This window comes from Cardiocondyla obscurior, linkage group LG21, assembly GCF_019399895.1.
Source record: "Cardiocondyla obscurior isolate alpha-2009 linkage group LG21, Cobs3.1, whole genome shotgun sequence".
NCBI lineage: Eukaryota > Metazoa > Arthropoda > Insecta > Hymenoptera > Formicidae > Cardiocondyla > Cardiocondyla obscurior.
The window spans coordinates 2,648,998-2,663,533 of record NC_091884.1 but is presented as its reverse complement, the minus strand read 5'-3'; the positions used below and the strand labels follow the sequence as shown (position 1 = coordinate 2,663,533).

The 14,536-nt window shown below is 46.9% G+C and overlaps 1 protein-coding gene across 3 annotated transcripts in view; it reads right to left on the bottom strand.

The window, feature by feature from the left end:
* The window catches only part of Cwo (hairy/enhancer-of-split related with YRPW motif protein 1), a 37,842-nt gene that overhangs the window by 4,132 nt on the left and 19,174 nt on the right, over positions 1-14,536 (bottom strand). For 2 of the 3 annotated variants that reach the window (XM_070670769.1, XM_070670770.1), the window contains exon 3: positions 9,485-9,614. In XM_070670769.1, coding sequence (XP_070526870.1) covers positions 9,485-9,614 — 130 coding nt within the window. Of the gene's footprint in view, positions 1-402; positions 1,330-9,484; positions 9,615-14,536 lie in introns of those variants that run through there. The other variant, XM_070670771.1, reaches the window with a different exon arrangement.

The window sequence follows — 14,536 nt, the reverse complement described above, 5'->3', positions numbered from 1 at the left end:
CTCGTTCCTGGCACGCGGCCAGGGTTCTCCTCCGTGGAAACCCATTCACGTGGAATCACGCGGGTGATCGCTGGGAACGGGATATACACGAGGAAAAGCAAACTGCCCGGAAAGACCGTGAATCGAGATGAAAGGGAAGCAGGATGGAATAACGGCTCTTCTAAGAACGCAGAGTAACCTTGGCCAACTTGAGGAGAGCTTTCTTCCAAAAACGGAATTCCATCGGGCTGGGTGGTCTTGCCCAAAAAATTACGTAATTAATTAAATATCGACGATAAAAAGAAAAAAAAAAAAAAAAAAAAAAAAAATGTACGCCGGTGGTTGTTCAAGTCGCTTCCTCGGATTTTCTCAGACGCGAAGGAACGGGATATCGTTTTTGCTCGGTCGGAGCGACGTGTTCACCTCTTTATTCAGACAACGTCTCTTCCTCGGCGGCGGTGAATGCACCGCGTCAACGTGACTGTTGGTCGGATAGAATTGCATGTTCAAGATGTTGTCCATACTGTGCGTGACCATCCTGCTTCGAGTGGCAAAAACGCGAGAGAGGAAACGTGTCTTCTCGCCCCGAGTTTAAATTTGCGTTTAAATATTAAAATACTTTCGATATGCGCGGAACACAAGATCTATCAAGTTGCCTAGAGTTTATTCTCTCGCGATCGATCCAAGATGTATCTCTTCAACTTTGGAACAGCTGCTTTACGTCCAGTCGATAATATCACGGCGAGTAACGTTCGACTTTAATTTAATACTCGTGTCCTCCTCCTCCTCCTCCTCCTCCTTCTAGCTTGTCGTCTCCCAATGTTATATGATTTAATCTCGGAATAAAAAATTGTCATTTCGGGACATAATCATTTTTCAATCATACGGTTCAACACTCGAGCGACCCGAACGAATATCCCGCTTTGGTTTCGTTTCTTCGTGATAATACGTGTAAATTTGAACGCGAGAATATTTTTCCCCGAAACAGAAGCACTGTTGTCGAAAGCTTAAAAGACCAGTCGGTCACTCTCAACCACTTCTCGCTCTCGTTATCGTTATCGAGCAACGGTGCAGGGCGTGCTCGCGAATCGCAGGCGCGCTGACGACTACGAGGCTACGAACGACGGCACTCGCCGTTTCCTCGGCCGTCGGGAGGGAGACGTCATGTCGCGCCGAGGAGGCATCACGTGTCGGGAACGCGACGCATCACGCCCAACACGTGAGGCAACACGCGTTCTCCACTGCGTCACGCCGGGAGGCCTCACCGTTTCTGGCACCGACCCCGGGCTGCAAAAGCCCGCCGTGAAAAATCTCTGCCCTAACCTGCATCTAACCGCGACCTTGGCGATTTTCTTACCCAGGAGGAGACTTCCTCGGGGATCTTCTCTACGTATGTAGATCGCGCTGACGTTTACAAATAACTTTATTGTAAAAAAAAAAAAATTTATTCAATAAGATATTTTTTTAATTTTATTAATCAACTATATGTGAATGTATTCCTTTCGTACGTGGGAATTATGTACAGGTCTCTCGTGAACCGCGCGATTTAATTAAGACGCGATTGAATAAGCTGTAATTTAACAATGCTTAATTATCGTGTTCTCTCGTCAAATTATAACCCCGGCGAGGGCAGACGCGGGGCTGAGATAAGGCACGATGTGGGATACCGAGACGTGTCGGGAGATGTTTCATTTGCACATCGGGTCGAAACGACAGAAGAAATCTGGACGACGACGACGACGACGACGGAGGAGGAAAAAAGAAAAAGAAAAAGAAAAAGAGCGGCGCGAGAACCGCTTTAACGGGGTCGTGTTATCGACGAGCCGGATATAACCGGTACCCCCGGTGATCTCTCGGGCAGGCTCTCGGCATGAAAGCCCGCGTTATGACCGAGGGTTTATCAGTCCTCGCGCTGACCGCGGTGGTCCGGCCGGTGTTTTTCAAACGATAACCGGACGTTACCGGATCCCAGCATCTCGCGACGACAACAACCGGGGCCCCTTATCGCTTGCTTCGTGCGCAAATCTACTTTGCCTCGAGGATAATCGGCGTGACGTCGGATCAACTTTGAACCGTCACCAGATTACGACGAGCCGAACGGGATGTTGAACGCCAGCCTGAATCAGGATAAGCTATATTTTGTCTGAAGTAAACTTGAGGCGGGATAAAAATTGCAGCGGATTCTTTTCGCATTTTAGAAACGTCTAATTAATATGTAACCAAGTCTTTTGGAAATTAACGATACGCGCGTTAAATGCACGAGCAGCACAGTAGTCTTGGACGTGCTCGGAAGAAACGTTTCTTCTCTTTTTTTATATTATTTTCCTTCGCAAAGCGAGCTAGGAAAAATTGGACGAGCGGCTTATGCATTATTAAACAGCATACATCATAACGTGTGTGTGTGTATAATAATAGCGCGCGTAATCAGCACACGCGCACGTGTGACTGATACGCGTGTCATACGAAGAAAGTCCAAGCTGCTTATGCAAATCAAAGCCGCGTGGCGCAGAGCCTATATTTAGACGTCGAAATAAATTTCTCGGGACAAATCGGCGGTCAAGTCGCAGAAAAAGTGATAAATTCCGCGGGCGAGCCTTTGCCTAATTTCCACCGTGTCACTTCCGGGGCCGCGAGTTCGCTCCGCGTGAGCTTTGCGCGTTTTTTTTTTTTTTTTTTTTTTTTTTGCGTCGAAATTACCTACTACAAGAGGATCCACGATGCTCCTGTATAATTCGTGTCGCGCCCTAGATAGCGTTTCCCGTTTATGCGGCGGGATATTTTTGCCCGTCTATTACGAACGCAGCCTTGAGGCTCGCTTAATGTCCGGCGTTTAAACGGCGTCTCCGTAAATGAAGATCCCAATCGCCAGGCGATAAAGCAACGTCGAAAGCCCAATCGCGAAACCTTGACGGCCTTCTCGAACGGCCGACGCACGCAATATACGTACTTGATTTGCGCCAGCGCTCACGTAACGTGACAATTTCTTTGTTGGAATTTATGTAAAGCGCACGTGTACCTCGGGGATAACCAAGGCGGTACCTTCTCGAGTCGGTCGACCTTTAACGACTTCCAAAAGTCATTTAAATAAAAGCAATTTAGCGTTATAATTACGAACGCGATCCAATTAACATTTTCCATTTTACCCAGGCGACAAGCGGTGCTTGCTGAAAAAGCGCACACTTGTGCTACCGACGATAACTGTAAATAGTTATTTCTAGCCCTGGCGTGTTCCGACTTTCTGCAATCGATTTAATCGGTGATAACGAACGTTGACGTCGCGCGGATGGCACGGCCGAGTCCTCCTAGTCGCGGCTCGACTTAAATTGACGGCTTTAAGTTTCAACACGTCGCTGCTCGGCTGAGTAACGACGTTCACGTGAGATCGTGCGGGAAACGTTAACGAGATGGAGAACGTGCGGCCGCGCTAATCGCGAACGCGAACGCGAACGCGAACGAAGCGGCACCCGGACGAGTAAACACGTCCTGTTTTCACCAAACGCGTTGACGCATTCGGAAACGCGCTATTTTTACACAGCTGCCGTCGCACGACGTTTTAACCGAATCGCACACCTCCGGGGACGAATATAAGCGGTCGAGAATTTTTGTCGCGATTAACGCGCGCGGTCAAAGTGCCCTTAAAGGACCGGAGAGAGTTCCTCCTTTTCAAAAGAGTGCTTCCGACTCCCAGAGAGTACTCAAACGTGTCGGAAACGTTTTTGTTAAAAAATAAACTGGCAATCTTTTTTTCTACTAATTAAAAAAGAAATAAACGATGATATAGCAACGTGGAAAATTAAAAAACTAAATAATCAAGTAGAGCTTACGCAATAACAACGATTTCAATTTTAAAAAAATTATCTGGAATGGACACGCCTGTTGTCTTTCTACACTTTGGATCGGGAAGAAATCGTATTTTCTTCGTATACCCCATAATTCTTTATGGAATTTTATATATTTGAAATAATAAAATAATAGTAAAAAAAAAAAAAAATAAATAAATAAATAAGTAAATCGATAAGCCACGTGCCGAGTAATTTGCAATGAAAATAGTTGTTTGTATCACTTAAACGCGCCGCGTTCTCGGTGTGCAAATCACTCTACGTGACATTTGACAAGACGTTATTTGGATACGCGAGTCCGGCTATTATTGAGAGACTGTTTACGTGATGTTTTCAGCACCAAGTTTTAAACAACGTGAGAAACAGAATGGCCGCATTCCATCGTTGCGAGAAAACATTTCCGTTGGCAAGAGCTCGAGCTGGCAATACATCCTGCTAATCGCAATTAATTAATCCAATCAACAATAATCAGGCCGAGTCGCTTACGAGCTATAAACGGGGTAATTAGCCGACCGAGCTGCTCAAACGCGGCTAATTACGGGAGCACAGCTGAATCTATTTCAATGCGATGCATAGTATAGATTTAATACCTCGAGCGATTAATAATACTACAAGACCAATTCGATCGCGATCCCCTCCCTCGAATGAGGGGAAACTCATTGTTGGATCTTCCGATCCGAGGGTGATGTATCCTTTTGCGAAATAACTAAGCTAGATAGACATATCGATCATTTAAGGAGAAACAAAAAGAAAGAAAAAAAAAAAAAACAAAGATATTAATAAAGTCTGCTAAAAAACGTGCGGCAGGTTAGTAAAAAGATTATCTAAAACGACGTCGAAACTTGCTCGCGCATATGCCGCACGTACACGAGCGCGTGTCCAACACTTTGGCACTTGTTTACGCGTATACATCCTATATGTATATTTAACGCTGCTATCTATCTCGGCGGTTCATAGTACGGCTGTAAACCCCCGCCGATCGGCTCGTCGGTTGGGAGAGCCTCCGTTATCGACGCCATTAATGGCCATCGCGCGAAGTCCACTGCGCGATATTTAGCGACGTCGGGTTTATCCGATTCGCGGAAATCTCGAAATAATCGCGACAGCGCTGCGACGTCAAAGGCCCCAAGCGATATCGCCGCCCCAGCCTCGCCTCGCCTCGCCTCGCCTCGCCTCGCGTGGTCCAGCGAGTTGCACGTGGCACGTGACGCACGCTCCGCCGTGCGACCCTCGTCGTCTTTCATCTCGCCGAATCATCGTCGAAACGCCACCCCCGCCCCGCAATCGCGAAGAAAGCCACGGATAAAGAGAAAACCGAATGGGAACACTTAAAGAGTCGATAATAGATTTTTATTCTTATAAAAAAAAGTTTAAAAAAACGCACACGTTTTAGAAAAAAAAAAAAAAAAAACATTTCTGTTTTATCTAATTTCTTTTCTGTAATTATATTATATTTATTTTTTATTTCTTTTTTTATTTTAATAAAACGTTATTTTAATATACGTGGGGGATAATTTTGTTTGCGAACATTCCGAGGCTGCATCGAAATAACGAATGACACGTTTGTTTATAGGGAGAGTTTATAGAGAGATTCGTCTCTCGTCACGTTCGGCTCGATTACATAAATGAGCGAAATCAGACTGTAAAATTAACGGATTTAATTAACGCGCAGAGTTGAGGAGATGTATAGCCAGATGGAGTCACTGGCAAAGCTCGAGTAGATAAGACCAAGAGGAACCCGATTAATTCGAGACATAACGTCCTATCAATTTTATTCCGTTATCCTTGAAAAACGATCTTCGATCGTCAAAGCTTTTTATTTATTTAATAATTTTTTATAATATTTAATTAATCTTGTGTCAAGATCTCGTTACAAATGCAACGCACGCGGCGATAAGGCTTTACGTGTAGAAAGATCTAAAGTTTCGTTTAATATTACAGCTAGGCTTTTAGCGTTGACAGAAACGTTGATAGTTGCGTTAATTCCGTTGAGCAAAAACAGCTGAATGGTCAGACGTGAGTCCCCGCGGGCGAAAGTCAAGCGGCACGTAGCACGTGGCACAAGTGCGGAGAAAGAGAAACATATTAAAAGACGACAGAGACGTGGAGGAAAGAGAGAAAAAAAAACAAAAAACGCAGAGCGATAAATGCGTATCGCGACACGCGTTGAGTCACGCGGTAATTCCGTTCGCTCGGTGCTCGATGGCACGTGAAGCTCGGCCTGTGCACGCTCCAGAGCTCATTAAGTGGGCAATTAGACGAAACCGGAGGCTGCGGCCGTGGGACACAAAGCCGACTGGCAAGGGGTCAGATTTTCCCGCCTCAAAAGCGTCGCGAGCCGATCGCCGCGACGTCACACCTGTTTGCTTATCGCCTCGCAAAGTATTTTTCCGCTCGTCGTATCGGAGATAAACTCGCCCGCCGCCAAACGCCGCGTATCAACGCGCGTTCTCTCTCGCGCGACGAGATACTTGGCCTCACGTGACGTATGGATGTTATCTAGCGCGTCGCTACGATTACTTATCGCGCGTATAATTACGCGAGATTAAAAGTTGAATAGAGCAGGGAAAATTATCGGCGAGCTAAAGAGACGCGCGTTTATTTTCGGCTCCAAAGTCAGTCGTGAACGAGGAGAAAAATTATTTCTCCGTTAATTGTTGGCCCGGCGGGGGTAAATATATTGCGATATATGTATATCGGCCGCGGCGGAAGGAGGCGAGCGCCCTGCATCTGCCAGCGCGGACGATCTTCTCTCGATATAGCTCCGGATTAAATCTGGTCCCGCGACAAATTTAAACTTGGAAGGACCTGACCGACGAGCGAGTACGCGCGGACTCTAATTTCGGCGCGTTCGGCCATTTGGATCAATGACTTCTCGCTCCCAACGTTCGCCGCGAGAAAAGATATTCGCGATTGGAAATTAATCCGATTTGCTTGCGCAAATAATATGTATTCAAAGTCCGATGTCGAGCCATTGAGATTAATTTTTTATAGAAAGTGTATCGCGCGTTCGCCGAGTTTGACCGCGCGAGCTTTCAGTTGAAATGTTATTGATTTTTTTTTTTTTTTTTTTTTATTAATTTGTATTTCGCGCCGACATCTTACGCGATTTCTAAAATAGGATCTTGGAAACTGAGGCGCGTTCAAATTAAACGGAAGATGCAATCCCCGGCTATTCCTCGCACGTGACGTGGCTACGAGCATTATTTGGGTCGCGTGCGATCGTCCCCGATCACTTTTCCCCAGCGCCAAGTTTTCTAGTCACGTCACTCGCCTACGAAGAGCATCACCGCCACGTGACGCCGACTTGGATATTTTATGAAAATAGTCAAGGACGGAGCGCAAAAGCGCCTTGAGCCATCAACGGAAGCGGAAATTCGTCTCGCAGGGATTTACGCGCGAAAGCGTGGCTTTTCTTTTCTTTACAAAACTTGAAATATTCCGCGTTACGTGAGACCGAGAAGAAATATATATATATAGTATAGTATAGTATAGTATAGCGAGCTTTACGTAAAGTATGTGCTCGGAGACAACTTTCTAATTGTTCTCTTGGGTATCGACCGCGAATTAAAATCAAGCTACGAGACTAGAACTACTTGACGCGTTTCTACCGCGTTGTAACAAACACGCGTGTTTCCAATATACTTATATAGGCCACTTTCCGTTAAATGCCTTTTTCGTGCCAAGGCTCCGGCATCGGTCGACAATTAGCCGCGCGACGTTCGGTGACGTCAACTACGTCAACTCGTCGTAATTCTATATTTTTATAATTTGCATTAAAGAGATGTGACGCAATATTACGGCGATGTATAATTGACGATTTCAGTTAGGAGAAAGCAACAGGAATAAAATCGTCCCTGCGCTATCCAATTTATAAGCTAGGTCCTTTTGAAGGCCTACATTTATTGCAAAAATAATTCACGCCCGGCGAATCATTTATTTTATCTCGCGGAATATTGATCTTGTGGAGCTTGTGCGCGTTTTCGCGATATAGCTCCACGTAGGGATATTCGCCCGAAGTGCCAAAGGAAATCTTTGCGCTTTTATCCGCGGTTGCGTAACGCGGTGGATTCCCGAATTGCGTAACTCCCTCTCATTGATCACGCATCGGGATTGTGGAAGACGAATCGCTAGTTAAGCGTGCTTAACCCGTTTCACGTCGGCGAATTATGTAAAGCGGCGCTCGTCCGGACAAAACCGCGTCGGTCTTGGGCAATATAGCGCACGCTTCGAGAGAACGCCGAACGCGTCCTCGCGTTTATCTGCGCTCATAAATTCCCTTTTTTTTTTTTTCTCTCCTCCTCTCAATTTTTGTACGTGACAAAAGAGGCTACGCGCAACGGCACGCACGAATTCCTTTGCTGTCGCGCGAGAACGATTCATCCGCGGGAAATACCCGTTTCTCTTGGTCATGTACCGCGAATCGAGGACCCGCGTCCGACGATCGAAAGAAATTTCATCACCTTGGAGCGGAGAACAATGATCTTTCAAGATCGATTTTTTTAATCCAAACTCTACACTCGAAAGCTTTTAGTTTAATGCAGTTTGACGATTCGCCTTTCGTTGTTAAAAAAAAAAAAAAAAAAAAAAAAAAGACTCGGGTAATCGCGAGTCTCGGATGAGCCGTTCCGCCACGGATTTTTCTATCCTCGTCGCTCCGGACTGCCCGTCAACTGCACGTGGCAAGTGAGATAAGTCAAGTCACGCGTCTTTCCTCCACGTTGCGCCTTCTGAAACTCCGTCCTCGAGTTGCGCAGCGATCAGTTTCGAAAGATTCACTCCGTTCAGAGATAGGTACGTTGCGAACTAATACCGAGTCCGCGGTATATATTCGGGAAAGCTCCAGAGTCGCGTTGTGTCTCCTTCCCGATCAGAGTGCTCTCGCGAGTCAGTTTTCCGATAAAGATTGCCGCAATGTCCGATTCCGCGCGATCGCGCTGTGTCACAACCGTCGTTTTCGGTAACGTGACGTGACTAACGCACGTCGCCGCGAAACGTTGCGTCACCGCTGATTCGGCAACACGGAAAACCTTTCTCCGCATCGCGATGGCCTGAATACTCGGCGATTTCTCGTGCACTTGGATATCGGAGCCGTCTTCCGTTCGCCGTCGTGATTAAACGGGGAAAAAAAGCGAGAACATTGACGCGCAAACGCGAATTAAAAGCGACTCTCGATTTAAGCTCGGCTCGCGGCTTCTTCGTCTCATTCTTACTTAAAATAAATATTTCTTAAAATGTATTGCGTTGTAACTGGGGTAATTCCAGAAAAAAATAAATTAGAAAAAATAAAGAGAGAGAAAAAAAAAATGAAAATAAAATACGGGTGTTTTAGATAAAAAGATGATAATTTTTTTTGCCTCTCCGGCGGATTAATATTACCCGGGCGCGGGTAAAAGGATCATAAATTCACTTTTTAATTATCTCTTTCCTCGCGCATGATATTTGCCCGTGACCAATGTACGCGTATAATTTTTTTTCAACGCTCGAGTATTTGCACGCTTTCATTCAGGCAAATATTATGAAATATCGTAAAAATAGTTGACGGACGTCTGACGTGTGACAGACACAAAAGAAACGAAACGCGGCAAGCGCTTGCTTAACATTTCACTGGCACGAAAGTGCCTCGTTACGAAGCCCAATCGTGTACGAATGTGTTTGTGACTCACCCTGGAGACCTTCTTCTTGGTGTAAACTTCGTCATCCTCCGAGGCCGTCGCGAAGTTGAGGTTGCCCTCGCAGTATCCAGCTCCAATCCCCATCCTGTAGATTTCGTCCTTGCAGGATCTACCATCCAGACTGAAACGAAAGAACAGCGATTAGTCATCTGCAATATTGACCCAAAAACGCGAGCCAGCTCGTAATTCAATCCTTGAAAACTGTATTTCAGAAGTGACGTATAATTGCAAGCGCTTCCTTGATAATTCAATCTCCGTATACGATTAAAGAATCGATTGATCCGAGAGTTTAATCTCGCGTAATCACATCCGCGAAAAGAAAAGTTACGTATCGTACTTTTTTTATTTGTTATTTATTATTATATAAAAAAAATGTGAAAAATAAAGCACCGCTGATGCGCGTATATAACGACGACGCCACGAAGAAGCCAAATGCATCCACTTGGCGGGAGGCTTACGCAACCTCTCGACACGAATGTTTCAGTCAATAACCCTGTGCACGTCCCTTGCCCCGTTATAGATTTTCCGCTGTAAATAGAGTGAACGGGAAAAGCACGAGGCACCGGCGCATTATTGATAAGCCCGGCAATGTCGTTGCTTATGAAACTTGCAGGCGACACCGTTTCTCCAGTCCGTCGTGCGCCACTACGGCTCGCCGCCGCCGGGAGGGTGCCGCCGTCGGCATTCAAGCCCTCCCTCCCTCCCTCCTCCCCTTTGCTTGCGCGACGTGAATTTTTAACGAGTCATAAGGGTCTCGCGCATGCACGCGGCACAGATAACCGTAATTTCGCAGTCAGAAGGACACCAGGAATCCACTAATCGGAACCATCAGAAATCGGGTCTAGACTCGACTGCGTAATAATTAATGCACCCCGCGAGAACGCACATCCCTTACGGAGAAGAAAATCGGTCGCACCCTCTCCGGATTCCCCCCTCCCTCCCCCCGAGATGGGAATCTCGTTCCGGCGAGAAAATAATAGATAAAATGCATTTTTAACGCATCAATAAACGCTTACGTCAGCGATTCCCCTAGCCGACTATTTTGGGAAGCGGCGTGAAAACTGGCGTCATTTCTCATTCTTACATCCATTGACTTAACGTCGGAGGTAATGTATTAATCGGCGTGCCGGGGAATGCTTAATGCGATTGAGTAAAAGAAAGGGGGGGGAAAAAAAAAAATTAATTTATTCAGAAATGATTAAATCATTCTCCAGCGACTCCGAAATGTTTCTAGAAAGCAAATCCTAATTTTACATTCTCGAGAAACGTATTTTTAGACGCGTTACGTCTTATATCGAGAGACAAACATCGAAAAAAAAGATTGACAAAAAAGTCGGTACGGCCCAGCTTGAATTCACACGCCCCAACAACTTTACTTTCAGGCTGTTTCATCGAAAGCGCGATCGGCGTTTCGCAAGAGCTTCCCGTACGATTTTACAGCGATGACGGGTATTGGCATTATGTTTACCGAGCGCATTCACTCGTACGAGAGTTCAAGGCCGAAGTCGTCGATATCCCACGAGAACGAATGGCCTTTCGTCGCAGAGTCGAGGTTCTTTCGAAATTCTTATATCTCATCGGCTCATCGGAGGCCGAAAAGTCGTCAGAAAAACAAAAGAGGAAATTTACGGCAACTGAGAGGCGTGAAATCAGGTTCGAGAGACAAAGTCGCGTGAGATCGGCGTGAATGCGAAATCTGGAAAGGACCAACCTTTAGCGGACGCGTCAAGAAAATAAAATTAAAAGATATATATATATATCTCGAAACGTGGTCCGTACGGTACGCGCCACGTGAACGTGGTGGTCCGCAGCGCAGCTGGGAAAGCGTTCTCTTATCACGCGCTCTCTCTCCTCCTCTTATGACGGCGGCGCGCTTTTACTTAGATCGCGCCGGGCGGATTATGAGCGAGCAAGTGCCTCGTGTATCCGCACGTGGTTGACATTTTCCGGCATGTGACTAGAGCCGCCCGTTCCCTCCAGCAACCTAACCCACCTCGCGATCGCCCCGCTCTCTTTCCCCCGCGTCCGCCGACTTCGGGCACCACCTGTGCGTGCGGCTGCGGCTGCGGCATCCCCTTACGAGACGTCACCGTAACGCGTACGCGCTTTTCTCGCAAATAGGACTGTATCGTGCAAACGGTAAGATCAATCGCGCGACTTGACGCAGGCAAACGTCGACGCGGCGTGGCATCGCGGAAAAATTCTCAACAGTTTTAATTAAATTTTATCTTATCGATAAAAGATCCAAAATTAAATCTCAAGTAATCAATAAATATTTAAAAGCTTGTAACTGGAAATAAAAAGCTCCTATCAGTTAAAATAGCCGCGGAAAGAAAAACAAAACGAAGCCGCGGGCGGTTCGATACCGATAATCCGAATGACGCGGAAAATTGTTCGAGACGATTATCGTCTCCTGCGGGGTATCGGGTAGGGTTTGAAACTTTCAAGAGGCGAGATAAACACGCCGTATCTGCGACGTCCTATTGAGAGCGTATCGGCATCGACGGATATCGATAACTTTGCAAACGGATACCCACCGTTAAAAATCCAAATTTCGAAACGAGAGAGTACGGGACGTCCTTTCTTATCGCGCGCCCACGCGTCCACGTTACATCCGCCCCGGGCTTCCCACGTGGAGGAGGAATAAAACGCCGCGATTTCGTAATGCGATTCCGCGTTACTCCATTAATAGCGGCGACAATTACGCAAGGCCATCCCTCCCATCGACCGTCGAAGAGCAGCCTGAAATTTCTGGACCGCGCGCGTCACTGACGCAACTACTACGTGATGCACTTGAATCGCGAACCAACCGCCCTTCTCGGAGAGCCCTTGCACCCCGTCAATGTACATTGCACGTAATACCCGATGCACATAACGCGAGAATCCTTGCTTTTTTCTTTTTTTTATTTCCCTGACACGCGAAAAACCGCAGGTTGTTGATTTTTAATCCATTTCGAGCCAAGACAACCGATAAGCCACAAAGTGTTGTTGGGCTCTCAACGTCACTCTGCGAGACCGCACATATTTCTTTCGCGTTCCGTCGGTCCTTCGGGACCACCGCCGAATGTCGTTTATCATTACTCTCGTCCGATTTCGAAATTGAATTTAAGATGCTCTTGAATCGACAATGGGGCAAGGGTTTCGTGCGACGCGCGTAAAAGAGCGTGCATCAAATATAAATGACAGTGACATCACGGGCAGACGTTATATTTAACTACGACCCATTGTTTATTATCTCACAAATCTCAGTCGAGCAAATCGTCCGGCCGTAAATTTATAACGTTGGTCTTAAAATTTCATTTCTGAAATAAAATCAGCCGTCGTAAAGATCGAGGAATCTTCCCGTTTCTGAAAGATTCCAGTTTCAAAACATTGTCGAGAAACTTGGATAACAAGTGTTTTTTTTTTTTTTATTCTCTCCCAAGAATATTTGCCGACGCGCTTTAAGAGTGAATAAGAGGGGAAAAAAAAGAAAAAAAATTACGTGCTCGCAAGCGCGAGCATTCGCTTGATAAAACGCACGGCGGTTTTTATTTTTCGTACGCGATTTTTGTATACTTTTCACATATTTTTATCCTCCGCGCGTAATTTCTTACCGCGATAGCTACCGCATCGCACAGCTGCCGTGCTCGAGATCCACGGTAAGGCGTCCTTCATCGACCTTCCTGCCCACCACGTTACCCGTTCGCGCGTGCATTCACTTTCACGTTCGGTTGCGCGAGCGCACGTGCGTAAGGCGGATTCGCTCGGCCGCCGATCTCATCTCGCGAGTCGGAGCGGCAAAATCTGCGCCCAAGTTTTGCGAGATAACGGCCAATTTTATTTCTTTTTTTTTCTTTCTTTAAATATAATATTTCAAATATTTATAGCAAACTTAAATATTTATAAAACGCAGCGATTTATATTTTCTTGGAGGCGCGGTGTTTCTACAATAGGCGAGGATCACGAACGGAGTTTCGGGTGGGTTGCATCACGTGCCTGACGTCATCGACTTTTGACGTCAGGAAGCGAGAAACTTCCTCCACGCGGATTATGAATTCGCAAACGATCCGCGGCATCTCGTTTTCATTGAGACGAAAGAGGCGTGCAGAATCCGCGGGATTTGGGTCTCTCTCGACGAGAGAAGAAGCGAACCAGATACCTATCCCCGGGAGCTGAATAAAGCCTCGAGATCTCGCGTGTCCTTCGGCAACCTTTTTGCACGCCGTACTTGCACGGCGCGTCGATGCGTTTTGCCATTCACTTTCATGTCGTCGCGAGACGCGTGCCCCCGAGGGCGTAGGCCCGCAGATAGATACGCACTTCTTCTCTCTATCCCGCTCGCGGCTCTCGCATACCTCCGCGTAGACCAACTCCGACGATAAAGCGCAGGAATGCATTCGCCACGTCGCCCAGCGATTAATCGCCTCCTCTGTTACGCGTTTATCACGTTAATAACGTACTCTCGCCGACGCGGATAATCGTCAATCTCTGGCGACTGGTTTACCTGTACATTTATACCCGGCTCTCGTATAAACCACCCGTGTTGCATTTGAATCAATATCGAAACCTCCGTCGGACGATAAACGCGTTTGATGGGAAAATCACTTTGTTTTAAACCGCCTAGCAAGTTACCCGGCGTTGTTTATCCGACGTTTTCGCGAGGGTTTATCTCTCCAGGCACATCTTGTGTACTTAACGAGCAGACTAAACTCTAACGGGTACAATACGGCGATTGATGGGCACATGACGCAAGCGTCGCGGACACCTCGCGCATCGGGATGACCAGCCGGGGGTCCGTATCTCGACGATCCGTTGTGTTTTGCAATCGGCAAACGCGAGTCCTCAACGCCCAATTGACCCGCCGCCGCACGGTTGACAGCTGCGGAACAGATGCGCCGAAGCATCCGGCGACCTTCGTTTCCCGTCACCTCGCGCGTCTGAGTTCTCTTCCGAATAAAATAGAGCGGCCTAAGATTATTCTCGGCCCGGCGAAGGTCGGCTCCTTGAACGGTCACCTCGTCGAAATCCGCGAAATCAGCGCGTCCCGCCGTCATATCTCGC